This window comes from Schistocerca serialis, chromosome 5 (genome assembly GCF_023864345.2).
Source record: "Schistocerca serialis cubense isolate TAMUIC-IGC-003099 chromosome 5, iqSchSeri2.2, whole genome shotgun sequence".
Classification (NCBI taxonomy): domain Eukaryota; kingdom Metazoa; phylum Arthropoda; class Insecta; order Orthoptera; family Acrididae; genus Schistocerca; species Schistocerca serialis.
Window position 1 is genome coordinate 651,252,372 of NC_064642.1, and position 25,502 is coordinate 651,277,873.

At 44.5% G+C, this 25,502-nt stretch overlaps 1 protein-coding gene across 1 annotated transcript in view; it reads left to right on the forward strand.

Moving 5' to 3' along the window:
* The window catches only part of LOC126480666 (sodium-coupled monocarboxylate transporter 2-like), a 110,790-nt gene that overhangs the window by 10,771 nt on the left and 74,517 nt on the right, over window positions 1-25,502 (forward strand). Inside the window, exons 2-3 of the mRNA XM_050103889.1 lie at window positions 3,789-4,157; window positions 10,271-10,430. Coding sequence (XP_049959846.1) covers window positions 3,946-4,157; window positions 10,271-10,430 — 372 coding nt within the window. The 5' untranslated portion in view covers window positions 3,789-3,945. The remainder of the gene's footprint in view (window positions 1-3,788; window positions 4,158-10,270; window positions 10,431-25,502) is intronic.

The following is a 25,502-nucleotide window of genomic DNA, read 5'->3' on the forward strand; positions in this document are numbered from 1 at the left end:
CTTTATGTCTGTAAAGTTCCAGTCTAGCACAAAAGTCCTAAAATCCCCTTAATACTCCGTTGCTACCAACAGTCAGAGATCGTACACTACATCACTTTTAATCTCCGTAATATTCTAACAGTTTATCGTGAATCTTAACACGATAAAGTCCAATCTAATTATTGTCTCGCTGACTGACACGGGTTCCCCGCCCTTTAACGAAACTATCAAGGAAAAAAGGCGGCAATAATGACGATCAGGCCTTTTTATAAGTTTTTCATCGCAAGAGTTTAAAGTCACTGCCTTCTCCATGACGGAGCTTCCGTGGCATTGCTGTACTTAGACGTTAAACTACTTGCTGATATACTATAATTTTGATCTGCAATTACCGAACTCTGATTCTACACTATTTTCCCCTCTCAAAATTCTATTCTTAATTTTAAATTATTCTTTCTATAGCTTTTATCACTGTAAACTGAACCGAGGTGTTACAAGTTTCTCCATTTTCCTTTGTAAATACACCTGTTTGGTGCCATGTTTCCATATCTCCGTCGACATTCTGTGAGTGCATATGAATATCTTCGATGGCCTGGTTTTCCCCTAAAAGAAACTCAGTGGCAGCTCTCCGCCCGGAGCGCATCTGAACAGAGCGTGGTGGCGCATTGGTTGGCACACTGGACTAGCATTCGAGAGGACGATTGTTCAAACCCGCGTACGGCCACGCACATTTTGGTTTCCATTGATTTATCTAAATTACTCCAGGCAAATGCCGAGACTGTTCCTTTGAAAGGCCAGGGCCGATTTCCTTCCCTATCCTCGACACAATTCAAGTTTGTGTTTCGTCTCTAGTGACCTCGACGTCGAAGGTACGTTAAACACAATCTTTTTTCTTTCCTGTTGGAACGCAGCTCCGCTGCAGGCAAAAAGCGGAACTTTATGAAACTACAGCGGATGAAGCGGGCATATTCCACGATGTTCCAAAACAAATTTCGCATTCTTTAAACTAAGACTGAGAGGGTAAAGATATGATGCATTATTTATAGAACGCACGTCGTACGCCATATTGAACTTCAGGTGTAGGCCCCCGATAGCTGAATGGTCTGCGCGACAAAATGTCATTCCTAAGGGCCAGGGATCGATTCCCAGTAGGCTCGGAGATTTTCACCGCTCAGGGACTGGGTGTTGTTATTATCATTTCATCTCCATCGACACGCATGTCGCCGAAGTGGCGTCAGATCGAATGACTTGCTCCGGCGAACGGTCTACCCGACGGGAGACCCTGTTGCTGTTGTTGTCTTCAGTCCTGAGAGTGGTTTGATGCAGCTCTCCATGCTACTCTATCCTGTGCAAGCTTCTTCATCTCCCAGTACTTACTGCAACCTACATCCTTCTGAATCTGCTTAGTGTATTCATCCCTTGGTCTCCCTCTACGATTTTTACCCTCCACGATGCCCTCCAATGCTAAATTGGTGATCCCTTGATGCCTCAGAACATGTCCTACCAAACGGTCCCGTCTTCTTGTCAAGTTGTGCCACAAACTCCTCTTCTCCCCAATTCTATTCAATACCTCCTTATTAGTTATGTGATCTACCCATCTAATCTTAAGCATTCTTCCGTAGCAACACATTTCGAAAGCTTCTATTGTCTTCTTGTCTAAACTATTTCATGTTTCACTTCCATACATGGCTACACTCCATACAAATACTTTCAGAAACATGTTCCTGACACTTAAATCTATACTCGATGTTAACAAATTTCTCTTCTTCAGAAAGGCTTTCCTTGCCATTGCCAGTCTACATTTTATATCCTCTCTACGTCGACCATCATCAGTTATTTTGCTCTCCAAATAGCAAAACTCCTTTACTACTTTAAGTGTCTCATTTCCTCATCTAATTCCCTCAGCATCACCCGACTTAATTCGACTACATTCCATTATCCTCGTTTTGCTTTTGTTGATGTTCATCTTATATCCTCCTTTCAAGACACTATCCATTCCGTTCCACTGCTCTTCCAAGTCCTTTGCTGTCTCTGACAGAGTTACAATGTCATCGGCGAACCTCAACGTTTTTATTTCTTCTCCATGGACTTTAATACCTACTCCGAATTTTTCTTTTGTTTCCTTTACTGCTTGCTCAATATACAGAATTAGTAACATCGGGGACAGTCTACAACCCTGTCTCACTCCCTTCCCAACCACTGCTTTCTTTTCATGCCCCTCGACTCTTGTAACTGCCATCTGGTTTCGGTACAAATTTTAAATAGCCTTTCGCTCCCTGTATTTTACCCCTGCCACCTCCAGAATTTGAAAGAGAGTATTCCAGTCGACATTGTCAAAAGCTTTCTCTAAGTCTACAAATGGTAAAAACGTAGGTTTGCCTTTCCTTAATCTAGCTTCTAAGATAAGTCGTAGGGTCAGTATTGCGTCACGTGTTCCAATATTTCTACGGAATCCAAACTGATCTTCGCCGAGGTCGGCTTCTACCAGTTTTTCCATTCGTCTGTAAAGAATTCGCGTTAGTACTTTGCAGCTGTGACTTATTAAACTGACAGTTCGGTAATTTTCACATCTGTCAACACCTGCTTTCTTTGGGATTGGAATTATTGTATTCTTCTTGAAGTCTGGGGGTATTTCGCCTGTCTCATACATCTTGTTCGCCAGATGGTAGAGTTTTGTCAGGACTGTCTCTCCCAAGGCCGTCAATAGTTCTAATGGAATGTTGTCTACTCCCGGGGCCTTGTTTCGACTCAGGTCATTCAGTGCTCTGTCAAACTCTTCACGCAGTATCGTATCTCCCATTTCATCTTCATCTACATCTTCTTCCATTTCCATAATATTGTCCTTAAGTACATTGCCCTTGTATAGGCCCTCTATATACTTCCTCCACCTTTCTGCTTTCCCTTCTTTGCTTAGAACTGGGTTTCCGTCTGAGCTCTTGATATTCATACGAGTGGTTCTCTTATCTCCATAGTTCTCTTTAATTTTCCTGTAGGCAGTATCTGTCTTACCCCTAGTGAGATAACCCTCTACATCCTTACATTTGCCCTCTAGCCATCCCTGCTTAGCCATTTTGCACTGTCTGTCGATCTAGTTTATGAGATGTTTGTATTTCTTTTTCCCTGCTTCATTTACTGCATTTTTATATTTTCTCCTTTCATCAATTAAATTCAGTATTTCTTCTGTTACCCAAGGATTTCTACTAGCCCTCGTATTTTTACCTACTAGGTCCTCTGCTGCCTTCACTACTTCATCTCTCAAAGCTACCCATTCTTCTTCTACTGTATTTCTTTCCCCCATTCCTGCCAATTGTTCCCTTATGCTCTCCCTGACACTCTGTACAACCTCTGGTTCTTTCAGTTTATCCAGGTTCCATCTCCTTAAATTGCCACCTTTTTGCAGCTTCTTCATTTTTAATCTACAAGATATGATGCATTATTTATAGAACACCCATCGTACGCCGTATTGAATTTCAGGTGTAGGCCCGCGGTAGCTGAGTGTTCAGCGCGACAAAATGTCAATCCTAAGGGCCCGGGATCGATTCCCAGCAGGGTCGGAGATTATCTCCGCTCACGGACTGGGTGTTGCATTGGCCTAATTATCATCATTTCATCGCCATCGACGCGCAAGTCGCCGAAGTGGCGTCAGATGGAAAGACTTGCTCCCGGCGAACGGTCTACCAGACGGGAGGCCCTAGTCACACGACATTTACATTTTACTTTTCAGGTAGCTGTTTCGTCTTGCTATAGGCGATGACGGACTCGACACTAAACAGGGAGACGTCGGAGTGTGATTTGCCGCTGGCTGTTCGCAGAGGTCGCAGTTGCACGAGGTCAGCGCGGAGCGCTGTTGGCTGCGCGCGGTCGGCTTCACGACCTGCCCTGCCCCTCCGCCACGTGAGGAGACAGTTCAGTCGGCCGCCGCTGCTCGCCGCCCGAGCCCGCACAGTCCTGTCTTAAAGAGTCGCTGCCATGGCTGAGGACGCCGCTGCGGGACTCATGCTGCCCGGACTGCGCTTCGGCTGGCTGGACCACATGGTGTTCGGACTCATGCTGGCAGTCTCCCTGGTCGTTGGCGTCTACTTCGGCGTGTGCGGCCGGGCCAAGAACACCGCCAAAGTGGATTACCTGCACGGCGGCAAGAGTATGAGCGTCCTGCCGGTGGCCGTGTCGCTGGTGGCCAGGTACGTGGGCTGTAACGTCGCATTAAGACTGGGAAATGGCCAGTGAAGCAGTACGGACGTTAGCGAAACGTTAACTGACTCAACAAACTACTAAAATTTCCTAGAGCCATTGACATATAGCCGAATGGAATTCTTGAACATCCTTCTCAGTATGTTCATTCGACCACGACACACTCTTTCTTTATTTGTTATTTTATTTTCATCAGTCTCATCTACATATCCATCTACATTTATACTCCGCAAGCCACCCACCAACGGCGTGTGGCGGAGGGCTCTTTACGTGTCACTGTCATTACCTCACTTTCCTGTTCCACTCGCGTATGATTCGCGGGAAGAACGACTGCCGGAAAGCCTCCGTGCGCGCTCGAATCTCTCTAATTTTACATTCATGATCTCCCCGGGAGGTATAAGTAGGGGGAAGCAATATATTCGATATCTCATCCAGAAACGCACCCTCTCGAAACCTGGACAGCAAGCTACACCGCGATGCAGAGCGCCTCTCTTGCAGAGTCTGCCACTTGAGTTTGCTAAACATCTCCGTAACGCTATCACACTTACCAGACAACCCTGTGACGAAACGGGCCGCTCTTCTTTGGATCTTCTCTATCTCCTCTGTCAACCCGACCTGGTACGGATCCCACACCGATGAGCAATACTCAAGTATAGGTCGAACGGGTGTTTTGTAAGCCACCTCCTTTGTTGATGGACTACATTTTCTAAGGACTCTCCCAATGAATCTCAATCTCGTACCCGCCTTACCAACAATTAATTTTATATGATCATTCCGCTTCAAATCGTTCCGTACGCATACTCCTAGATGTTTTACATAAGTAACTGCTACCAGTGTTTGTTCCGCTATCATATAATCATACAATAAAGGATCTTTCTTTCTATGTATTCGCAATACATTACATTTGTCTATGTTAAGGGTCAGTTGCCACTCCCTGCACCAAGTGCCTATCCGTTGCAGATCTTCCTGCATTTCGCTGCAATTTTCTAATGCTGCAACTTCTCTGTATACTACAGCATCATCCGTGAAAATCCGCATGGAGCTTCCGACACTATCTACTAGATCATTTATATACACTCCTGGAAATGGAAAAAAGAACACATTGACACCGGTGTGTCAGACCCACCATACTTGCTCCGGACACTGCGAGAGGGCTGTACAAGCAATGATCACACGGACGGCACAGCAGACACACCAGGAACCGCGGTGTTGGCCGTCGAATGGCGCTAGCTGCGCAGCATTTGTGCACCGCCGCCGTCAGTGTCAGCCAGTTTGCCGTGGCATACAGAGCTCCATCGCAGTCTTTAACACTGGTAGCATGCCGCGACAGCGTGGACGTGAACCGTATGTGCAGTTGACGGACTTTGAGCGAGGGCGTATAGTGGGCATGCGGGAGGCCGGGTGGACGTACCGCCGAATTGCTCAACACGTGGGGCGTGAGGTCTCCACAGTACATCGATGTTGTCGCCAGTGGTCGGCGGAAGGTGCACGTGCCCGTCGACCTGGGACCGGACCGCAGCGACGCACGGATGCACGCCAAGACCGTAGGATCCTACGCAGTGCCGTAGGGGACCGCACCGCCACTTCCCAGCAAATGAGGGACACTGTTGCTCCTGGGGTATCGGCGAGGACCATTCGCAACCGTCTCCATGAAGCTGGGCTACGGTCCCGCACACCGTTAGGCCGTCTTCCGCTCACGCCCCAACATCGTGCAGCCCGCCTCCAGTGGTGTCGCGACAGGCGTGAATGGAGGGACGAATGGAGACGTGTCGTCTTCAGCGATGAGAGTCGCTTCTGCCTTGGTGCCAATGATGGTCGTATGCGTGTTTGGCGCCGTGCAGGTGAGCGCCACAATCAGGACTGCATACGACCGAGGCACACAGGGCCAACACCCGGCATCATGGTGTGGGGAGCGATCTCCTACACTGGCCGTACACCACTGGTGATCGTCGAGGGGACACTGAATACTGCACGGTACATCCAAACCGTCATCGAACCCATCGTTCTACCATTCCTAGACCGGCAAGGGAACTTGCTGTTCCAACAGAACAATGCATGTCCGCATGTATCCCGTGCCACCCAACGTGCTCTAGAAGGTGTAAGTCAACTACCCTGGCCAGCAAGATCTCCGGATCTGTCCCCCATTGAGCATGTTTGGGACTGGATGAAGCGTCGTCTCACGCGGTCTGCACGTCCAGCACGAAGGCTGGTCCAACTGAGGCGCCAGGTGGAAATGGCATGGCAAGCCGTTCCACAGGACTACATCCAGCATCTCTACGATCGTCTCCATGGGAGAAAAGCAGCCTGCATTGCTGCGAAAGGTGGATATACACTGCACTAGTGCCGACATTGTGCATGCTCTGTTGCCTGTGTCTATGTGCCTGTGGTTCTGTCAGTGTGATCATGTGATGTATCTGACCCCAGGAATGTGTCAATAAAGTTTCCCCTTCCTGGGAAAATGAATTCACGGTGTTCTTATTTCAATTTCCAGGAGTGTATATTGTGAAAAACAATGGTCCCATAACACTCCCCTGTGGCACGCCAGAGGTTACCTTAACGTCTATAGACGTCTCTCCATTGATAACAACATGCTGTGTTCTGTTTGCTAAAAACTCTTCAATCCAGCCACACAGCTGGTCTGATATTCCGTAGGCTCTTACTTTGTTTATCAGGCGACAGTGCGCAGGTTTGATGCGGATCACCACCAAGAATATCTCTCCTGTAATAATCTTTGCATCTCAGTGAAGCACTTGCAGACAGCTTCTTCAATTATATATTACACATTGTCCACGCAGAGGTATTCCTCTTCAGCTTTTGCCCTCTGCTGCCACGGAAGTTATTTCCTGCTTGCGTTCCAATCTCTGTCTTTCCCTATCGTTTTTACCCCCTGCATCTCCCTCTAATACCATGAAAGTTGTAATTTACTGGCAGTTTAAACCGTGTGCCGGATCTAGATTCGAAATCGGGACCTTTGCCTTCTGCCGGTAAGTTCTCGCTGCGCGGGATTAGCCGAGCGGTGTAAGGCGCAGCAGTCACGGACTGTGCGGCTGGTCCCGGCGGAGGTTCGAGTCCTCCCTCGGGCATGGGTGTGTGTGTTTGTCCTTAGGATAATTTAGGTTAAGTAGTGTGTAAGTTTAGGGACTGATGGCCTTGGCAGTTAAGTCCCATAAGATTTCACACACATTTGAACATTTGGTAAGTTCTCTACCAACTGAAATACCCAAGCACTAAACACGACGCATCCTCACAGCTTCACTTCCGCCAACACGTCAACTCCTACCTTCCAAATATCATAGAAGAGCTTGGGTAGCTGGGTTGGTAGAATGCTTGTCCACGAAAGGCAAAGTTCCTGAGCTCGAGTCTCGGTAGGGCACACAGTTTTAATCTGCCAGGAACTTTCACATCAGCGCACACTTGGCTGCACAGTGAAAAATTAATTCTGAAATCGTTCCGCAGGATGTGGCTAGGCCATATCTCCGCAATACCTTTTTTCCAGGAGTACTAGTACCGCAAGTTTCGCTGGAGAACTGGTGTTTTCACCATTAAAAAGATAAACTGATCGTCATGTAACAGGTTCTCAGCTGTCTTTTCCATTCTTCTATACTTGTTAGAAACTTTTATGGGTGAGCAGTTACACGGATTGTACATCAGTTTCAGTCCTTATTTGCCCATCTAATTGGGGTTTGTGTGGATGATATGTCTCCCAATGTCTGTTGGCATGCACCCAGTCTCACAGATTCTACAAATTCTACAGCTAAAACACAGTAGGAACTGGTAAAAAATTTCAAACGTTGGTATGTTAATAACGCAACAAATTTCTCTTTCTACAGTTTCTTACAAGGATATTACAGGGATAATGTCTCTTGATATGAACTAACTTATTTTGTTACATAGCTGTTATTTGCTTGCCTGTGTGTCGTAAGCCAGCACAATTAACTTCTGTAAATACAGCAACTGTTAAACAATGGTCCTTGTTGAAGACCGTGAGGCATCGAACTACAAAATATATTTTAACACTCCAGATCCATAAAACATCTAACAGTAGTCTTATAGTTACAATAAATCATGGGAAGCTAATTTCCTATTGGAGTCCAGTATCGTAACTCCATTAGCCTGATTCAGTCACTTAATAGAATCATCAACCTCCAAAATTTTCATACAGTGCTTTTAATTTGAAATGATGGAAATAATAACTGACAGAATATTCTTCATTCGTCAGTACCAGTAGCTTTTAAACCTAAATAATTTAAAGTATAGCTTTAAACTGATCAACATTACGAAGAAGTATCTCTGCAGTGGCTTCAGAAGTGTCCATATCTGCGCACCTATCATGTTCTGTGGTACATCAAATCAACAGCCGATGTAAACAAATCTATCCATCATCTTGCACTTAGTTCAGTTCATGGATCAGCATGGATCGGAAAAGATATTCAAACTGCTCTTTTTTAATATGTAAGGAAGAGATTTTCATGAAGCATGTACATTGGATAGAGTTTACATATAATGTACGAGGGTTGGCCATAAAGTAGTGCATCGCATTTTTTCTTCAACAATTCCTTATTGAATATAATGAGAATTACAAGCATGAAAGAAAGGTGTTTTATCTACACACCCTATTTTTCCAGGTAACCTCCATACCGTTCTGTGGCCTTCTCCAGCGCGAAACAAGGGCGTGTATACCCTGTCGGTACGCACGCTTTTGATTATCCGAGAATGTGGATAATTGCATCAACATTTCCTTTGCTGATTGACAGATGTCGCAACTACTGCCGAGTTGTAATGCGTCTGTCCTCGCGAATGACATCAGCTCGCTGCAACATGACAGGTGTGACAGCAGTGGGTGGTCTCCCCTACCGCTGAAAGTCGTGGAATTTCGCCGAACCGCCATCTGATGACCTCATCATCGAAGCCCAGCGGCTAACTGTACTTCTGTCGACAGCAGATACTCCATACACTTTGCACAAGCGTTTGTGAATATTCCTCATAATTTCTTTCTCTACAGTGAGAAATGCAATTACTGCACGTTGCTTGTAACGTACATCACCTACAGACGTCATTTTGAAATTGTCTTGCAGCTACGGCCTCTGTCGGAAGTGACGGAAATTTCACTCATGAGATTTCAAGTGATGCGCACGTAACGTTTCGCATTCGTAGTATTGTTTTCGGCTGAGAAAAGGAAATGCAGTGCATTACTTTCTGGGCAACGCTCTTAAAACATATTTTAAACTATGTAATCACAAAAACTTCGTTATATATTAAGACAAAAATGTAATACTTGCCAAGTAATAAACACTAGAGTCTTATGTTGGGCTCAGGTCTGAGTCTGGTAACGGTAGGATAAGTCGTTTCTAAAGAACTCGTGTATTGTGTGTGCAGAACTCGTGTACTGTTGCAGTATTTCCTACATTGGTACAATGGTAAATGAGATCTTATGTGGCTAGATGCTAAACATCACCTAGATAAAATACGTGTTAACACGTGCAGTACTTACAGAGTCATAGCTCTAAAAATAGAAGTTTCTGTGTAGTTAGACATTCTTTCCTTTACATGAACTTTAACTACTGAATTTGTTGTTAAAACACCGCAATATAGAACAGTATACATTTTGGTGCAGGTAACATATGGACATCCCAACTCAGTTTCAGCATATCTACTCTACAGTAGATTAATTTCAAAATCTTGCTGCAGATGTTTACCATGAGCTGTTTCACTTCGCTTCATTGACATATGTGCTCATATGATAACATACATCGTAGAAAATAAATGTTTGTCCCTTCACCTCACAGTACTTTATCTATCGTAGAACAGACGTACTCGTAGGTGTGTATTTTAAAATCATTTTCATATGCTTTTAGATGTTACCACAATGCTTCTTCCATGTAGGAAGAATTAGTTAATCTATTAATCTACTGTAAGATCTGCAACAGTTGTGTGTGAATAGAGTAAGCACGTAGCTTACAGAACCAGCTATCTGCTGCTACTCACGAATCAAAGTCTTGCAAGTGACGGCAGGCACGCATTTTACGTTCTGTTACTTGTTCAACTTAACTGTTATCGAGCATATAGTGAAATGTAGTGAATCACATGTATGCTTATGTTCCAGTCACATATCTGGAATAACTCTGATGGGAGTACCTTCTGAGATCTACCTGTACGGGACACTATACGGCCTGGTGGTTATTTCTACCGTACTCACCTGCCTCATTGTCAACTGGTTGTACCTGCCTGTCTTTTTCGGCTTGCAGCTCACGTCTACATATGAGGTATGCTATGAACCTGTGTGTGTGTGTGTGTGTGTGTGTGTGTGTGTGTGTGTGTGTGTGTGTGTGTGTGTGTGTGTGCGCGCGTGTGTGCGCTCGCGCGTTTGTGTGATAGATGGGAGTGGAATACAAACATATAAAATAATAATTTCCCTTTGCGTTTCAGTTTTCTCCACATATGACAGATGATATACACTCGTATACTGTAAAAATGGTATCTAATGTAGTGTTACTGCCAACGTACCTGCTTCAAATTTCAGGTGATTAAACCAGTAAAATCTCCTCTAGAATTTTACAATAGTTCAAGCTGTATGCTTACGTTAGAGGCTCTCTCATTTCACTCTGTAAAATGCGTGGGGCATTTAATAAGTAATGCAACACTTTTTTGGCTCCCAGTTCCGGTTGAAAATATTCTGAATTTGCTATGGGAAGTCTTTTCATGAAGTTCCGATAGTGGTGACGCTAAACTTTGGCCTAAAAATAGTGTCTGTAAGGAGCTGCATCCTAAGAAGAGAGCAGTCATTTTCTCTTAATGAAAAACCAGTTTGACGCAGATCTTCATAGGCACTTGCACAATGTCTGTAGGGACTTAGAAGTAAATAAAAGCACGGTGAATCGTTGACGAGGATTCTGTCGTCATCTCAACATGGCCGCGCAAACCTGTTCGATCTCCTGGGTGCCGGCAGCCCGCACACAATTGATACTCCTGCAATGACGGAACGTGCGGACCCTCTCATCCGAAGTGAACGGCGAGCCAGAATTAAACATATCGCTGCTCAACTGGATATCACACTAGTCTGGACATGTGAGAGGAACTGGCAAAACTTCTTTGGACTGTTGTTCCTCATGCAACCTAAAGCCCAGGTCTCGCACCTTCCAACCTCCATATTTTTGGCCGAATGAAGGATGCACTCCGCGGGAATCAGTACGTGGATGATGGGGAGGTTACTGATGCAGCAAGATGTTGGCTCAGACGTCGGCCAGTGATACCACGCGGGCATACCAGTTCGCTCAGTAAGGTAAGGCCGTCTCATGGAACAGAGATTATTTGGAAAAACAGGATTTTTTTGCCGAAAGAATAAGGAACAGTATGGTGTATTGGAGATTGGAGTCCAGAATAAAACGAACCTGTTTTTTGAAAAAATAAAACAAAAAAGTGTTGAGTTACTTACTGAAGTCCCTCGTAATAACAATGAGTCGGCGTCGAGACGTATTTAGTGTCTTTTCTTATATACCTCGTGTCCTTTTATTTATTTTTTATTTATTTATTGTTCCGTGGGACCAAATTAAGGAGAAGTCTCCATGGTCATGGAACGAGTCAATACATGAAATTATAACACGATATTAGAAACAGATAAAATGAAACATAAAAAAACATATTCAGGTGACAAGTCGTAAGTTTAAATAAAGAAAATTAACAATGTAACACTGGAATTTGCTTAATTTTTTAGCTCTTCCAGGAGCTCCTCGACAGAATAGAAGGAGTGAGCCATGAGGAAACTCTTCAGTTTAGACTTAAAAGAGTTTGGGCTGCTGCTAAGATTTTTGAGTTCTTGTGGTAGCTTATTGAAAATGGATGCAGCAGAATACTGCACTCCTTTCTGCACAAGAGTCAAGGAAGTGTATTCCACATGCAGATTGGATTTCTGCCTAGTATTAACTGAGTGAAAGCTGCTAACTCTTGGGAATAGGCTAATATTGCTAACAATAAACGACATTAAAGAAAATATATACTGTGAGGGCAATGTCAGAATTCCCAGACTATTGAATAGGGGTCGACAAGAGGTTCTCGAACTTACACCACATATAGTTCGAACAGCCCGTTTTTGAGCCAAAAATACCCTTTTTGAATCAGAAGAATTACCCCAAAAAATAATACCATACGACATAAGCGTTCGGATAGATAGTAAGCTGTTGTGGAAAGCCAATGTCCAGGATCTTGTTCAGAAACTAAATGCTGCTTTATTTACCATTAGTTCAGTATCTGAAATAAGTGACACTTCAACAGTAATCGGAACGAATTTCCACTCCGAAATGAAGTGTACTCTAATCTTGACAGATTAGAAGGTAGGCAACAGTTACTGCCGAAAGGACAGCTTTGAAGGCGGGTCTTTTGTCGCGGCGACATAGGTCAAACTCTAGACCACTTGTCCTTGAAAAGCTACTATCCCAGGTTTAAGTCCCACTCTGCCACGAAGTTTCTACCTTTCAGTAAATTTTAAATCAATGTACACTTCGCTGTAGAATGAAAACACATCTGGAATACCAAGTGCTACTTGTATCATTGTACTATCACTCGTACATGACAAAGTTCTCTGCCTGTTTACACACTTGTTTATAGTGTTGCACTTCTCCTGGTTAGTCGCACACAGTGGTTACCTTAATAAGTGCATCATTTACAATAAATTTTTTAAGTAATTGAAAGTCCTGAAAACGTCTTACTGGGTGACTCTGTTGAATGGGGAAAAACTACAGGGGACCATTACTGAGATGATACGGAGGAAAACAGGTCATATGGACATATGGCCAGCTATACGTTTCAACGGATCTGCCCACTTGAAGTTGTAGATACAATATCGTTGATAGTATAGGCTTCAACGGTTGAAGGCACACATGACAACATATCTGATAATTGGGAATGTCATATTTATACAGGTGGTTTAGCCCCACACACAAGTGGACAATAATATTTACCCTGACAGCGATACTCTCACACATCAGTGTAGGTGGCATTTGCTCCTCTTCTGTTGCCAACTAACTGTGGGGCTGACGTGCGTCGTGTAGTGTAGCGTTGAGAGACAGCAGCGCTCGGAACAGGCCGACAGGGCCTTTACATACAAACAGGAAAATAGTAATGGACGGTCGGCGGCACAACTGTACCGGGAAAAGTATCCCGGCCGGCAGCACCGCACCATAAACTATTTGTAACAGTGATTCGTCTTTTGTGTGAGACAGGCAGGCTCGTTCACGGAATGGGATACATAGCCATGTACACAGGCGTTGGAAGAACAAGTGTAGAACATGAACACCACGCCGGTGTCAGCACCAGGCAGGTGACCCGCCTCCAAGGGGAAACCCAGACGATCACACGATCGTCTAGAACACTCTCCACATCTGCCACTATAAGTTTCACATACAACGCGTGGAGACTTTATCAACTACGGATTTGCAACAGCGGCTACGGTTTTGTCGTGGTCCGCCTTACAGCTCATCACGGTGCTGATATTTCTGTCATCCACCCTATTCCCATATGGGACTACATTTACGAGGACGGTATCATCAACTTCACAACACGTGAAGTGGTCTAAAAAGGTCTCTCTAAGCAAGACCAAGCTCCCAGGGAGATATAAAACCGGAAGCACTTTATTTGGATAACAAAATGTTCCATAAATTCATAATGCCTGTATCTATAAATTCACTACAAAAATATTATTACTTGATCAGTCTTGTAACTGGTTTGATGCCTCCCACCACAAATTCATCTCTTGTGCCAACCTTCCATTTCAGAGTAGCAATGCACCCTACGTCCTCTTGATTGATGGTCTTCCCCTACAGCTTGTTTCAATAAATGTGCTGTCATCATTTCACTTCTGCTTGTTAGTGTTTTCCATACATTCCTTTCTTCGCCTGTTCTATGGAGAATCCACTCACTACTCCACTTATCAATCACCCGACATTCAAAATTAATCTGTAGCACCACGTATCAAATGCTTCGATTCTTTTCTGTTCAGGTTTTCCCATTGTCGATGATCACTGGAATCATGCAATACTGTGCTCCAAAGAACATTCTCAGATGTTTCTACGCCATATTAAGGCCTACACTTGATACCAGTACACTTCTTTTGGCCAGGAATGCCCGGTTGTATTTTATGTCCTCTTCGCTTCGTCCGTTTTCTCATTTACTCTCAATCCGTATGTATACTCATTAAGCTATTCATTCTATTCAACTAATCCTTCACTTTCTTCACTTTCACTGAGGACAGAAAGTTAATAAACCATTCTTATCACTCATATCCCTTGATCGTGAATTTTAACCCTATTCCTAAAACTTTCTTTTATTTCCCTCATTGCACCTTAGATGTACAGGTTCAATAGTAGAGGCGAAAGGCTTCATGCCCACCTTACATCCATTTTAATCCGACCATTTCGTTGTTGGTCTTCCAGTGTTATTGTACATCACCCGTCTTTGCCTTTATCTTCTATTTTTCTCAGAAATTTAAACATCTTGCACCATTTTACACACACCACAGAAAGTTTTGCATCATTTCGGTTCCAAGTTTTTCGGAACATGTACAGAAAATTAGAATAGAGAACAACATAAACATCATTTCCGCTCTATTTATTGCTCACGAAAACCTCACGTTGCCTGTTGTGCCACCATACAGCGAGACCTTCAGAGGTGGTGTACCATATTGCTGTACACACAGGTACCTCTAATCTCCAGCAGCACGTTCTCCAACATTGATGTTTGCCCCTATTCGTCGTGGCATACTATCCACAAGTTCATCAAGGTACTGTTGGTCCAGATTGTCCCACACCTCAACGGCGATTCGCAGCAGTTGGAGGGTCACGTTGTCCATAAACAGCCCTTTCCAATCTATCCCAGGCATGTTCGATAGGGCTCATGTCTGCAGAACATGCTGGCCACTCTAGTCGAGCGATGTCGTTATCCTGAAGTAAGTCATTCACAAGATGTGCACGATGGGGGCGCGAATTGTCGTCCATGAAGACGAATGCCTCGTCAATATGTTGCCGATATGGTTACACTATTAGTCGGAGGACGGCATCACGTGTCGTACAGCCGTACCTTCCATCACTACCAGCGGCGTACTTCGGCTTCACAAAATGCCACCCCAAAACAGCATGGGACCTCCACATTCCTGCTCTCGCTGGACAGTGTGTCTAAGGCGTTCAGCCTGACCGGATTGCCTGCAAACACGTCTCCGACGATTGTCTGGTTTAAGGCATATGCGACACTCGCTGGTGAAGAGATCGTGATGCCAATCCTGAGCGGTCCATGCGGCATGTTGTTGAGCCCACCTGTACCGCGCTGCATGGTGTCGTGGTTGCAACGATGGACCTCGCCATGGACGTCGGGAGTGAAGTTGCGAATCATGCAGCCTATTGTGCACAGTTTGAGTCGTAGCAAGACTTCCTGTGTCTGCACAAAAAGCATTATTCAACATGGTGGCGTTACTGTCAGTGTTCCTCCGAGCTTTAATCCGTAGGCATCGATCATCCACTGCAGTAGTAGCCCTTGCGAGGCCTGAGCGAAGCATGTCATTGACAGTTCCTGTCTCTCTGTATCTCCTCCATGTCCGAACATCATCGCTTTGGTTCACTCCGAGAGGCCTGGACACTTCCCTTGTTGAGAGCCCTTCCTGGCTCAAAGTAAGAAATCGTTCGCGATCGGAAGCGGGATTGACCGTCTAGGCACGGTTAAGATACAGACGGCACGAGCTATTCCTTCCTGGTGGAATGACTGGAACTGATCGGCTGTCGGACCCCCTCCGTCTGCTAGTTTACATCCTTGTGCGGATTTAGTGACATCTCTGAACAGTCAAAGGTGCTGTGTCTGTGATACAATATCCACTGCCAATGTCTATCTCCAGGAGTTTTGGAAGCCGGGGTGATGCAAAACTTTTTTTGATGTGTGTATATTGCGCACCATTTTTTAATGTAAATCCAGTGAGCGTGTCTTGATTTTTCTTCAGTATTCCAGCCATTATCAACTGCTCTATCAGAACTGCCTTTCTGTTGCTTTTACCTTTCCGAAAGCCAAATTTACCGCCATCGAAATGACACGAAATTTTCTTTTCCATTCCTCTGTATGCAATTTTCTTCAGTAGCTAGGATGTATGAGCTGTTATTCTGATTGTGCAATAGTTCTCGCACTATGTGCCATCGCTATCTTCGGAATTGCGTGGATGATATAATGTCCATATTGTTTTAGGAACATCAAGTTGGTTGAAAAACCGGAAGTGAACGGTTTCGAAAGGATGTTTGTCGCCTGTTCCGGCGGCGTATTTATTGCTGTCGAGAAGTCGATATCTATTCAGGTTATAACGGATTCCGAATGTCAGTCAATCTGGGTGAAGTTAAGCATCAGACGTCGGTCAAAGAGGTGATCAGACGCTTTTATAGACCGCCTGAGTCAGGAGTTGTAGTGGTAGGTCGATCAAAAGGGAACTTGCAGAATATCGTTAATACTCTCCTCATCATGCCATTGCAACAGGGGGTGACTTCAACCTGCCATGTTTAGACCTGTACCTGAGACAGGGATTCATATGACATTATTGTCGATATCTTGTCCGAAAATTACTCAGAGCAGAAAATTAGAGAACCAACTCATGAAGGTGACGCCTTAGATTTTCTAGCAAGAAACATACCTGAAATTATAGAATCAGTCAAGGTTTCAGGCATAAAAAGGCTGCTATCGTAAGGTTATGATGGCATCCATGACTACGGGTATTACAAACAACGTTAAGAAAGATAGGAGGGACGGGATACAAACTACGGAGAATTAGAGTAATCAGGATCAAACATTCAGTGTTGAAAACAAAGATGCGGTGGATGAAATTCGAAAGCGTCGTTCAATAAGCCCTAGACCAGTTATTCCGAGCATCAAGTTAACTGACGGGAAAGACCCACCACAGTTTAATTACCGCATTAGAAAACTGTTACGTAAAAGAAGAGGCGCTTTATTACAGATTAAAGGAAATTCAAAATCTAGCTGACAAACAAAAGTTGAACGAAGCGAAAAAGATATAAGAAGAACGATGCGAGAAGTGTTCAATGTCTCTGGAAGTAAAATTTTGTCAACTGATCTGACTAGAACTTCCGATCTTGTGTAAAACCCGTAAGCAGTTCGAAACCATCGATCGAGTCACTCAGTGACTATATCGGCACCGCAATGGAGAAAAATAGAGAGAAGGCCAAAGTACTGAATTCGGGTTTACGAAATTGTTTTACCGCACAGAATCATAATACGACCCCTCCCTTCAGTCATCGTACAAACGGCGAATTTTGGGATAACAGATCGCAGAATAAAAAAGCAAATTGAATCGCTTAGTAGCGAAAATCCAACAGGGCCCAGATGATGTACTGTAAGACTGTGCAAGTATTACGCGAAAGAACTTGCTCCGCTTCTAGCAGCAGTCTGTCGTAGTTCATTGGGGCAACGAAAGTTACCTAGCGGCTGAAAAGAAAGCGCAGGTCTTCCCCGTCTCCAAGAATGGTCGTATGCCAGGTACTCATAATTTTAATACGTCCATATGTTGAAGAATTGTGGAACATGTTTTACGCTCAAGAATTATAACGCTTTTTGAGAAGGATAACCTCTTTAAAAATCAACATGGATTCCGCAAACAGAGAACCTGCGAATCTCAGCTCGCTCTCCCCTTCATGAGATCCATAGCGCTGCAGATAACGCCGCTCAAGTTGATCCATTGTTCCTTGACTTCAGGAAGGCATTTTGACACCGTATCGCACTGCTGTTTAGTAAACAATAAAATAAAATAAAATAAGGAGCGTACCGAGTACCGGGCTAGATTTTGCAACTAGATGAAAGACTTCCTTACAGTTACAGACAGAATTAAACACATCGCTCTTAGTGGAACAAAATGGACAGATATAAAGAATTTCCAGAGTACACCCAGGGAGTGTGACAGAACCGTTGCTGATGTGATTATTGAAATTTTACCAGCTTAAAGAGTATTCCAAGAAGTTCGGGACTCCAGCACTGTGGAGATGCAGTGCTCGACTGTGGCTCATTTGCTGAGCTGCGAAAGCTGAGTGGGGCGATCACGTTCAACGCATCTTTTACGTATTGTGCGTGCTCTCTGACGAATTTACGCTTCGATATATTCGCAAGGTATTCTGTAGATTGCAGCCCTCCGCACCATGATCATCCTCTGCCGAACTAAGAAGGGCGCAAGTCTTTGTAAGTGAGAGAAGTAGTACTTTGACATGAGGCTTCCTTAAGATTTTTCCTAATTTCGACGAAATATTTCCGACGTTCTGATCATTGGGGCATTCCGTTTACAGTATGTCCACACATACAAAGATGAATTTGCAGACGTCTAGCTGCAACCACTTATCACAAACAATGAACGTCCTTCTAACATTGGTGCACTGAGCACATGTTGTGTCTGATGGAAGCAGCTTAGCAAAGGAGCTGGAACATCTACAATCTGTGCTTAAAGATAATGGATGTTCTCCACATCAGATCATCATAACTTTAAGTATGACGAAACGTGACCAGCCACAAGATTAAGAGGAGGAGGAGCAATTGCGCTTCAATTCAGCGTGCTCCACCAGCACATTCCACCCACCGACAAAGACATGTACTGTTCCCAGTTCAGCAAATGACGATCTGGGACTGCGGAGTGCTGCAATCTACAGAACGAAGCCTTCACAGGTCAGAAAAGGTGCACAGTACGGGAAAGGTGCGTTGAGCATTATCGCCGCATTCGCCTTTGGCAGCCCAGTATTTCAGCCATAGCTGAGCATTGTATCTCCAAAAGAGATTTTTAGCAACTGAAATCTTGGCCTCGACGACATCTCTCATTGTGCCTGTGTTTGTCTGTCCAACATCTGCGAATGCCTGTTTTAGAAACATCCACTCGTCTTCAACCTTAACTGCTTCCTCTGGCATTCCTTATCGCAAAATGACGTCCTTAGCCAGGTTCAAGCGCGTCTCACTTTTCTTCGGTAGTTCAGTACCTCACTCCATTCCAGCTGATTCTACCGGACGGTTCTCTTAAATTACAGTCTACTTTTCATCATTACTTAATTATGATCAGAATCTATATCTCCTCCTCGTTACAACGTACAATCTAATATCTGATTTCGGAATCTCTGTCTGACCACGATGTAATGCCGCAGGAATATTCTCGAGTCTTTGGGTCTTTTCCGAGTCTACCACCTGCTCTTCTTATTAGGGAAGAGCGTCTCCACTATTACGATCCGAAAATTACTGCAGATCTCTGCTTGCCTTTTCCTATCATTCCTACTGCCAACGTTGTTGACGGGGAAGTTAAACAAAAATCTGCTCCTCTTCCTCCTCCTACTGCCAAGCCTCTCTGTAATCGTTTCTTCTTTTCCTTATACTATAACAGCATTCCAACCAGAATGAGTTTCAGATTTCCATTTCCATTTATAGATTTAACTGCTCGTTTATTATCCTCGCATAATTCCTCTGTATTTTCTTCTTCCGCTTGTGACGTAGGCATGTGAACTTGAGCTATAATTGTCAGCGATGATGTGCTGTCGAATCTGATGAGAATAACCCTGTCAGTGAACTGTTCACAGTAACTCTCTGCCCTGCTTTCCTAGTCATAAAAAATCCTTTTCCTATCATTTCATTTTCTGGTATTATTGTTATTACCCTATGTTCGTCTGACCAGAAATCCTCATCCTCTTTCCATTTCAATTCACTAACTCCCAATATATCTAGATTGAGATTTTTCATTTCTTTTTTCAGACATTTAGTTTTTCTACTATGCCAAATTTTTGACATGCCAAGCTTCAACTCGTAGAATGTTATCCCCTCATTGATTATTTCATCTCTTTGTCATCGTCAGCTCTCCACTGGGAGTCCCCTCCCGCAGATGAGATTGGGGAACTATTCCGTACTCTTTTTGCTAATGGAGAGAAGCATGATGACCCTTTTCCAACATTACAGGCTGCATATCGCGTAGACATATACAATTTGTGTCTTTGCCGCAGTGGTTTCCATTGACTTCTGCTTCCTCAAGCGATTGTTGATGCTCACTGCTTTCATTGGCAGTTTCCCACCCCAAGGGTAAGACTGCGCCTGTCCACTTCTTCGCCCTGCCCGTTGACCGAACGAGGGTTCCTAATGGATTACTATGTAAATTTTACCTGAATAACAGAACGACTGTCCAAAAATGACACTCACTAAAAGTCTGGGGACCGGTAGATGCCAAGCCCTGGCGCCAGAGCCCTGGGAGGCCGAGGTCGGTGGGTGTAGGTCGTAGCATGTTGCTGGCAGTTCGTAGAAGGCTTGGAAGTAGAACACGTCCAGGGTGGTGCGTTGATTTCAACTACCTCACTCTCGTCTTAGTCGCGTTTATGGATGAAGAAACGTAACTCGACCTGTTGCTGGGTAAAAGCCTATGTGCTGTTCTTGCTTTTTCTAACGTGTTTTGGTGCTGTGCCCTTTATTAGTGAATTGGCCTCTGGTTTCGTGAGGTGTAATTTTCCCATGCCAATACGAGGATTATTACTCCCGCGACTGGTCCGGCCAACGGGTTCTCGACCGTTGTTGTTGTTGTTGTTGGCCAAACCACTAACTAGTAGGCTGTGGGAGTGTCCCACCTTTTCATAAAACACATAGGCCGACTGGCGAAATCGATCCTGCAACAGCGCAATGCCCATATCCTCATAGTGTAGGCGGGTACAATACAGCCTGGGAGGGCGCAGCGCTAGTTTAGGCGCCAGATTTTGCATCCTCTGCCGGGCAGCAACGTGTGAGTCAGCGGCGGACCCTCTACCACAACAAAGGTCAAACTTTAATAACGATTGTGGTGTTGCTCACGCTGCTAAATACTGAATTTTCGGGCAACAACAGTCATATTATGTGGCAGGTGTCATTAGAGCACAGTTTATAGTCATTTCATGTAATAATTAAAAAACTAGGCACTCATCTTTTTGTGTTTCCCACGCTGGTCTCGTCGTAAAATCATGGCTCAATCGATGAAAATCTAGGTGGTTATGATTCCAAGCTCGGATGCAAAGAGGCCTAGGTTTTATTCTGCTATATTCAAAAGTTTTGTAGATGCGCTTCACAAATCATTCTTGAAGATTACACTTTTGCTGGACAATGGTGATGTAAAAAAATAATTAGCACTCCTAAATTAAGTTACACTTCCTTTTAATTACTTTTATTGCAATATCACGTGACATACTAACATCACTTCACAATACAAAACATACTTGAAAACATCTGCCTCACAGTCACTCTTAAAGTTCACATTTTATAAGCTGACTACGTTATGCGTCTATCCAACATGACGTCCAACACCTGACTTTTTCAAGGTCCGACTCTCTAACAAGTTAACAACTAACTGATAATCTCTTACGCGCCCAAAAATCAGAGTTACAAGTACGTCAAAGATCATAGTGACAAAAGAAAGAATACACATAAGAATAATATAATTGCAATATAAACATATCGATGTATCAAAAGTGAAATCAAATCTGAATGTTGTCTCAGAAATAAGTTAAGTAGTTAACAGAAATACAGTAGAATATTACTGGTATCGAGAGGTTCAGGTGAGGTACCATAATGGTTACATAATTCAAGTACCATTACAACCCCCACACCACGATAATTTATTTAGAAAGCTCCGCCTCAGTATACTTATCATTTATTCAAACCACGACTGGTTTGAAGAGGAGAGAAGAAATGGAATCCAGCATACCTGCAAAAGCCAGAAAAGCAGACTATCGAAACAAGGCGACTTACTTATTGTATTTGGTAAGACATAATATGCAGTCGGGCCAGTCAGTGCAAGAGCTCCAAAAAGTGCAGGTTTACGAACTTGAAAAAAAAGCAAGGTCCTGGCAATCAAACTGACATAAAAATATAACGTCCTGGTGAGTGGGATGAAGGAAACAAAAACCGAGAGCTGTATTCATACTTCCTGAGCCCGGTAGCTGCACGGTATCAACGCCAACCAAGACTGCGTGGAGGGCGACGCGGGAGGGAGGTCTGGAGGCGCTCTGCGGCGTAAGCGCCGACGTGTACAAGTAAGTTATTAGCGAAGGTATAGAAAATCCGGACTGACAGCCCAGATCTCATAAAATACTTCATTTAAGAACATAATAGAATACGAAGCGGCTTCGGTAGGCCGATAGGCTAAATAACTCTCAACAATGAGACAATATGCGACATTTTTAGGCCACAAGGCAATAATATAAGGGTAAAATGAATGAACAAGGGAAAAAAACAATAACAACAGTGTTAAAAATTAATGATAACACAGACCATACTAAGTAAATCGTCATATGCGTGATACATCATGGCCTCGAGTGACGAAAAAAAAGTAAAATATACAAAACCATCACAAATCTCAAACGTGAGTGTAGTAATGTAAACAACAATATAACAAAACAATGATAACTCTGGGTGCCGTACATTATACAAAGCAATAATGAAATGGAAAGATGACTGAGGCGAAACATCTAAACGAATGGGAGAAAAATAAGCCCCACCATCACAGACTTGTAAAAATAAGTGCTGTAATAAGGAACAAGGCGATGGTAGATAGGCCAAATGAGCAAAGAGGGGATTACACAGTGAAAGCCATGATAAAAAGTAAGGATAAAATAAACTGTATATGTAGGATACATTATGGGCTAGCCGAGCAGTCTAAGGCGCTGCAGTCATGGACTGTGCGGCTGATCCCGGCGGAGGTTCGAGTCCTCCCTCGGGCATGGGTGCGTGTGTTAGTCGTTAGGATAATTTAGGTTTAGTAGTGTGTAAGCGTAGGGGCTGATGACCTTAGCAGTTAAGTCCCATAAGATGTCACACACATTTTGTGCATTATGGGCTCAAGTGACGTATATAAAATGTAAGCCTATAAATGTAGAAACAATCATAAAAATTCTAAGATGTAGGCAAAGCGATGCTAGGAGCGAAATGAAAGATTAACGCGGTTCATTAGACGAAGTAACACTAATATAGAAAGATGATTAAAGCGAAACAATTAATAAACGAACGAGGCTTAAAGAAATAGGCCTCAACCTACGACATATTATTTCTGTCTCCCGGTCGACATCCCTTGGTCCGCCATCACACGAAAAGTATTGCCGCAGGAGGGCTCCATGTGACGTCGGGATCCCGTGAATGAAGAGTTTACATATGAGTCAAAGGTCCTAGAATCATCCAGAAGCATTGCCCAAGGCACTCGTCGTCTCCAGAGGCCTCATGGTGAGCTCTTACATCCTCAACTGCTGACGAGCGGTGGCGTGGCCACTCGCAAGGACGAACTGCTCATTTGATATTAGGTGTTCTTGGAGAATGCGCAGCAACAGTCACTTCACGTATAAACTTTCGACAACCTTCGAGAGAGACGGGAATAAGCTGATGGCCAAGTAGTTTGTACCAGCTATGGATCCTTGTTTGTGTTCAGAATGGCTTCTAGTTCGCATATTTCCAAGCGGAAGGGTAGGTCCCCTGATTGGAGCACTTGATTGAGGATTTCCGCTAAATTTCCTTGCTGTGACCACGTGGCGGGTTAAATACTTTGTAGGCGGAGGAATATGAGATGACCAACGTGACATCGCGGAAGCAAGTAGTGCCGTTAGTGCTGCGCCTCTTACTTGTGGTCTTGACACCAGCTGTTGGCAAAGGAATCACCGCTGATCGCAGTGCCGTCTACAAGCTAGTGTTACTGTTGTCATTTGGGACTGTTTGTCCCTGATTCTCAAAGAGGCGTCACCAGCAGACCCACACTTTGGAAATCGCTGGCTGGCCTGTTATGTTTGTGGTCTACATGTTGTAATACAGCGGACCACAGCCACTTTCTCCGAGTCGTCGCAAAAGGCCATGGAGGAGAAAAGGGCCGGACTCCTTGGGGCGAGCCCCAAGAAGAGGGAGACTGCAGTCATTCTGGAAGAAGCACACAACGGGAAGCTGGGCTGACCTCCTTGCCTCACTCAAGGAGGGACACAGTGGAAAGGGCCTGTCTGACAACGAGAAGCGTGCCGAGAACTGATTGACATCTGCACCCATTAGCACGGAACGCCAAGAATGTACGCGCGAAAGTATCTTCTGGCCGTGCGGCAGTCATTATACCTGCCTTAGAAAGCGGGGATGTGCCGACAATTCCAGCACCCCACGGGCACAGGGAGGAGCATGCAAAAATCGCGGGCAATTGGCGCAGGAAGGGGTGTGGAAGAAGCCAGCATTCTTAAGAAGATGTTTTCCTCGACAGTGAGGACGTTCCTTATAAATCACGGACGCCTGCAGATTCTGAGGCGGAGGCCAAATATGAGTCAGTCCAGGGCTAAATCAGAGAGAGCGGTTATAAAGTAGTGCTGAGTAGCTGCTCTCCCAACAGCCTCGAAATGTAGGTAAACATGTTAAGAATGTGAAATCGTGAGAAAGATACCAATTCACGAGGCATACGCCAGCTCACGCCAGACAAGAAATTTCCACCCTGCACGGAGAGGCGTGGCGATGAAGCGGCGATCTGTCATGGGGCTGCAATAAAAATTTCGTCCGCCAAAGACAACATCGAAAGGAAATGTATTTCGAAGAGGAGTTGAGCTGAGAGATAGATGAGAAGCGAGGAAGGGGAGTCGTGGAGACACCGCGGAAGCGCGAGAACATAGGCACTCCTCCACCCATCGAGAACATCCGCCTTCCGACACCGTGATAGCACAGCTTCGGTCACGCAGCCGACAACTGGCAGACAACGCAGAGATCGTAACTGGGACCCGCCGCAACGCCGCGATTGCTGACGAGGGCAGCCGACATTCGCAGCACGGATCTGAGGCGACCGCGCCGTACTGACGCAGCACCTGCCTACGACAGCATTACACGACGAATGATAACGAAGAATGGTGGAACGATTCTTTCCCTCCTTCTTCCCCTTAATAACTGAGTCGTGTCTACGCTCAGTCAAATCGACCCTGAGATTTATAATTCTGTTTTGTTTTGTGTAAACACACGAAAATAAAGACTTTTCTTTCATGGTTTGATCATATAAGCAATCTTTTACGTTCATACATGAATACTTTAGTTTTGTAACCTTTCTGTTGTCATTTAATTATTGATGTCAATTAATTGTTGGCTCCTAATATCGGGCAATCATATCGGTCATCTGCTCGTCATTTCATGTTCGACAGCAGAGAGAGAAGAATTCACAGTTCACTACAGTGTCTGAATACAGCAGCACTCACCTCTTGGCCACAGTGAGTCCCTACAGCAGGATGAATGGGAACCATCATCACCGGTTCAGTTTCAACGTGTGAGGTTATCGACGACAGCTTTTTGCTTTCAGTCATCCTTCCACAATGCCTGACAGGTGAGGCATATCTGCA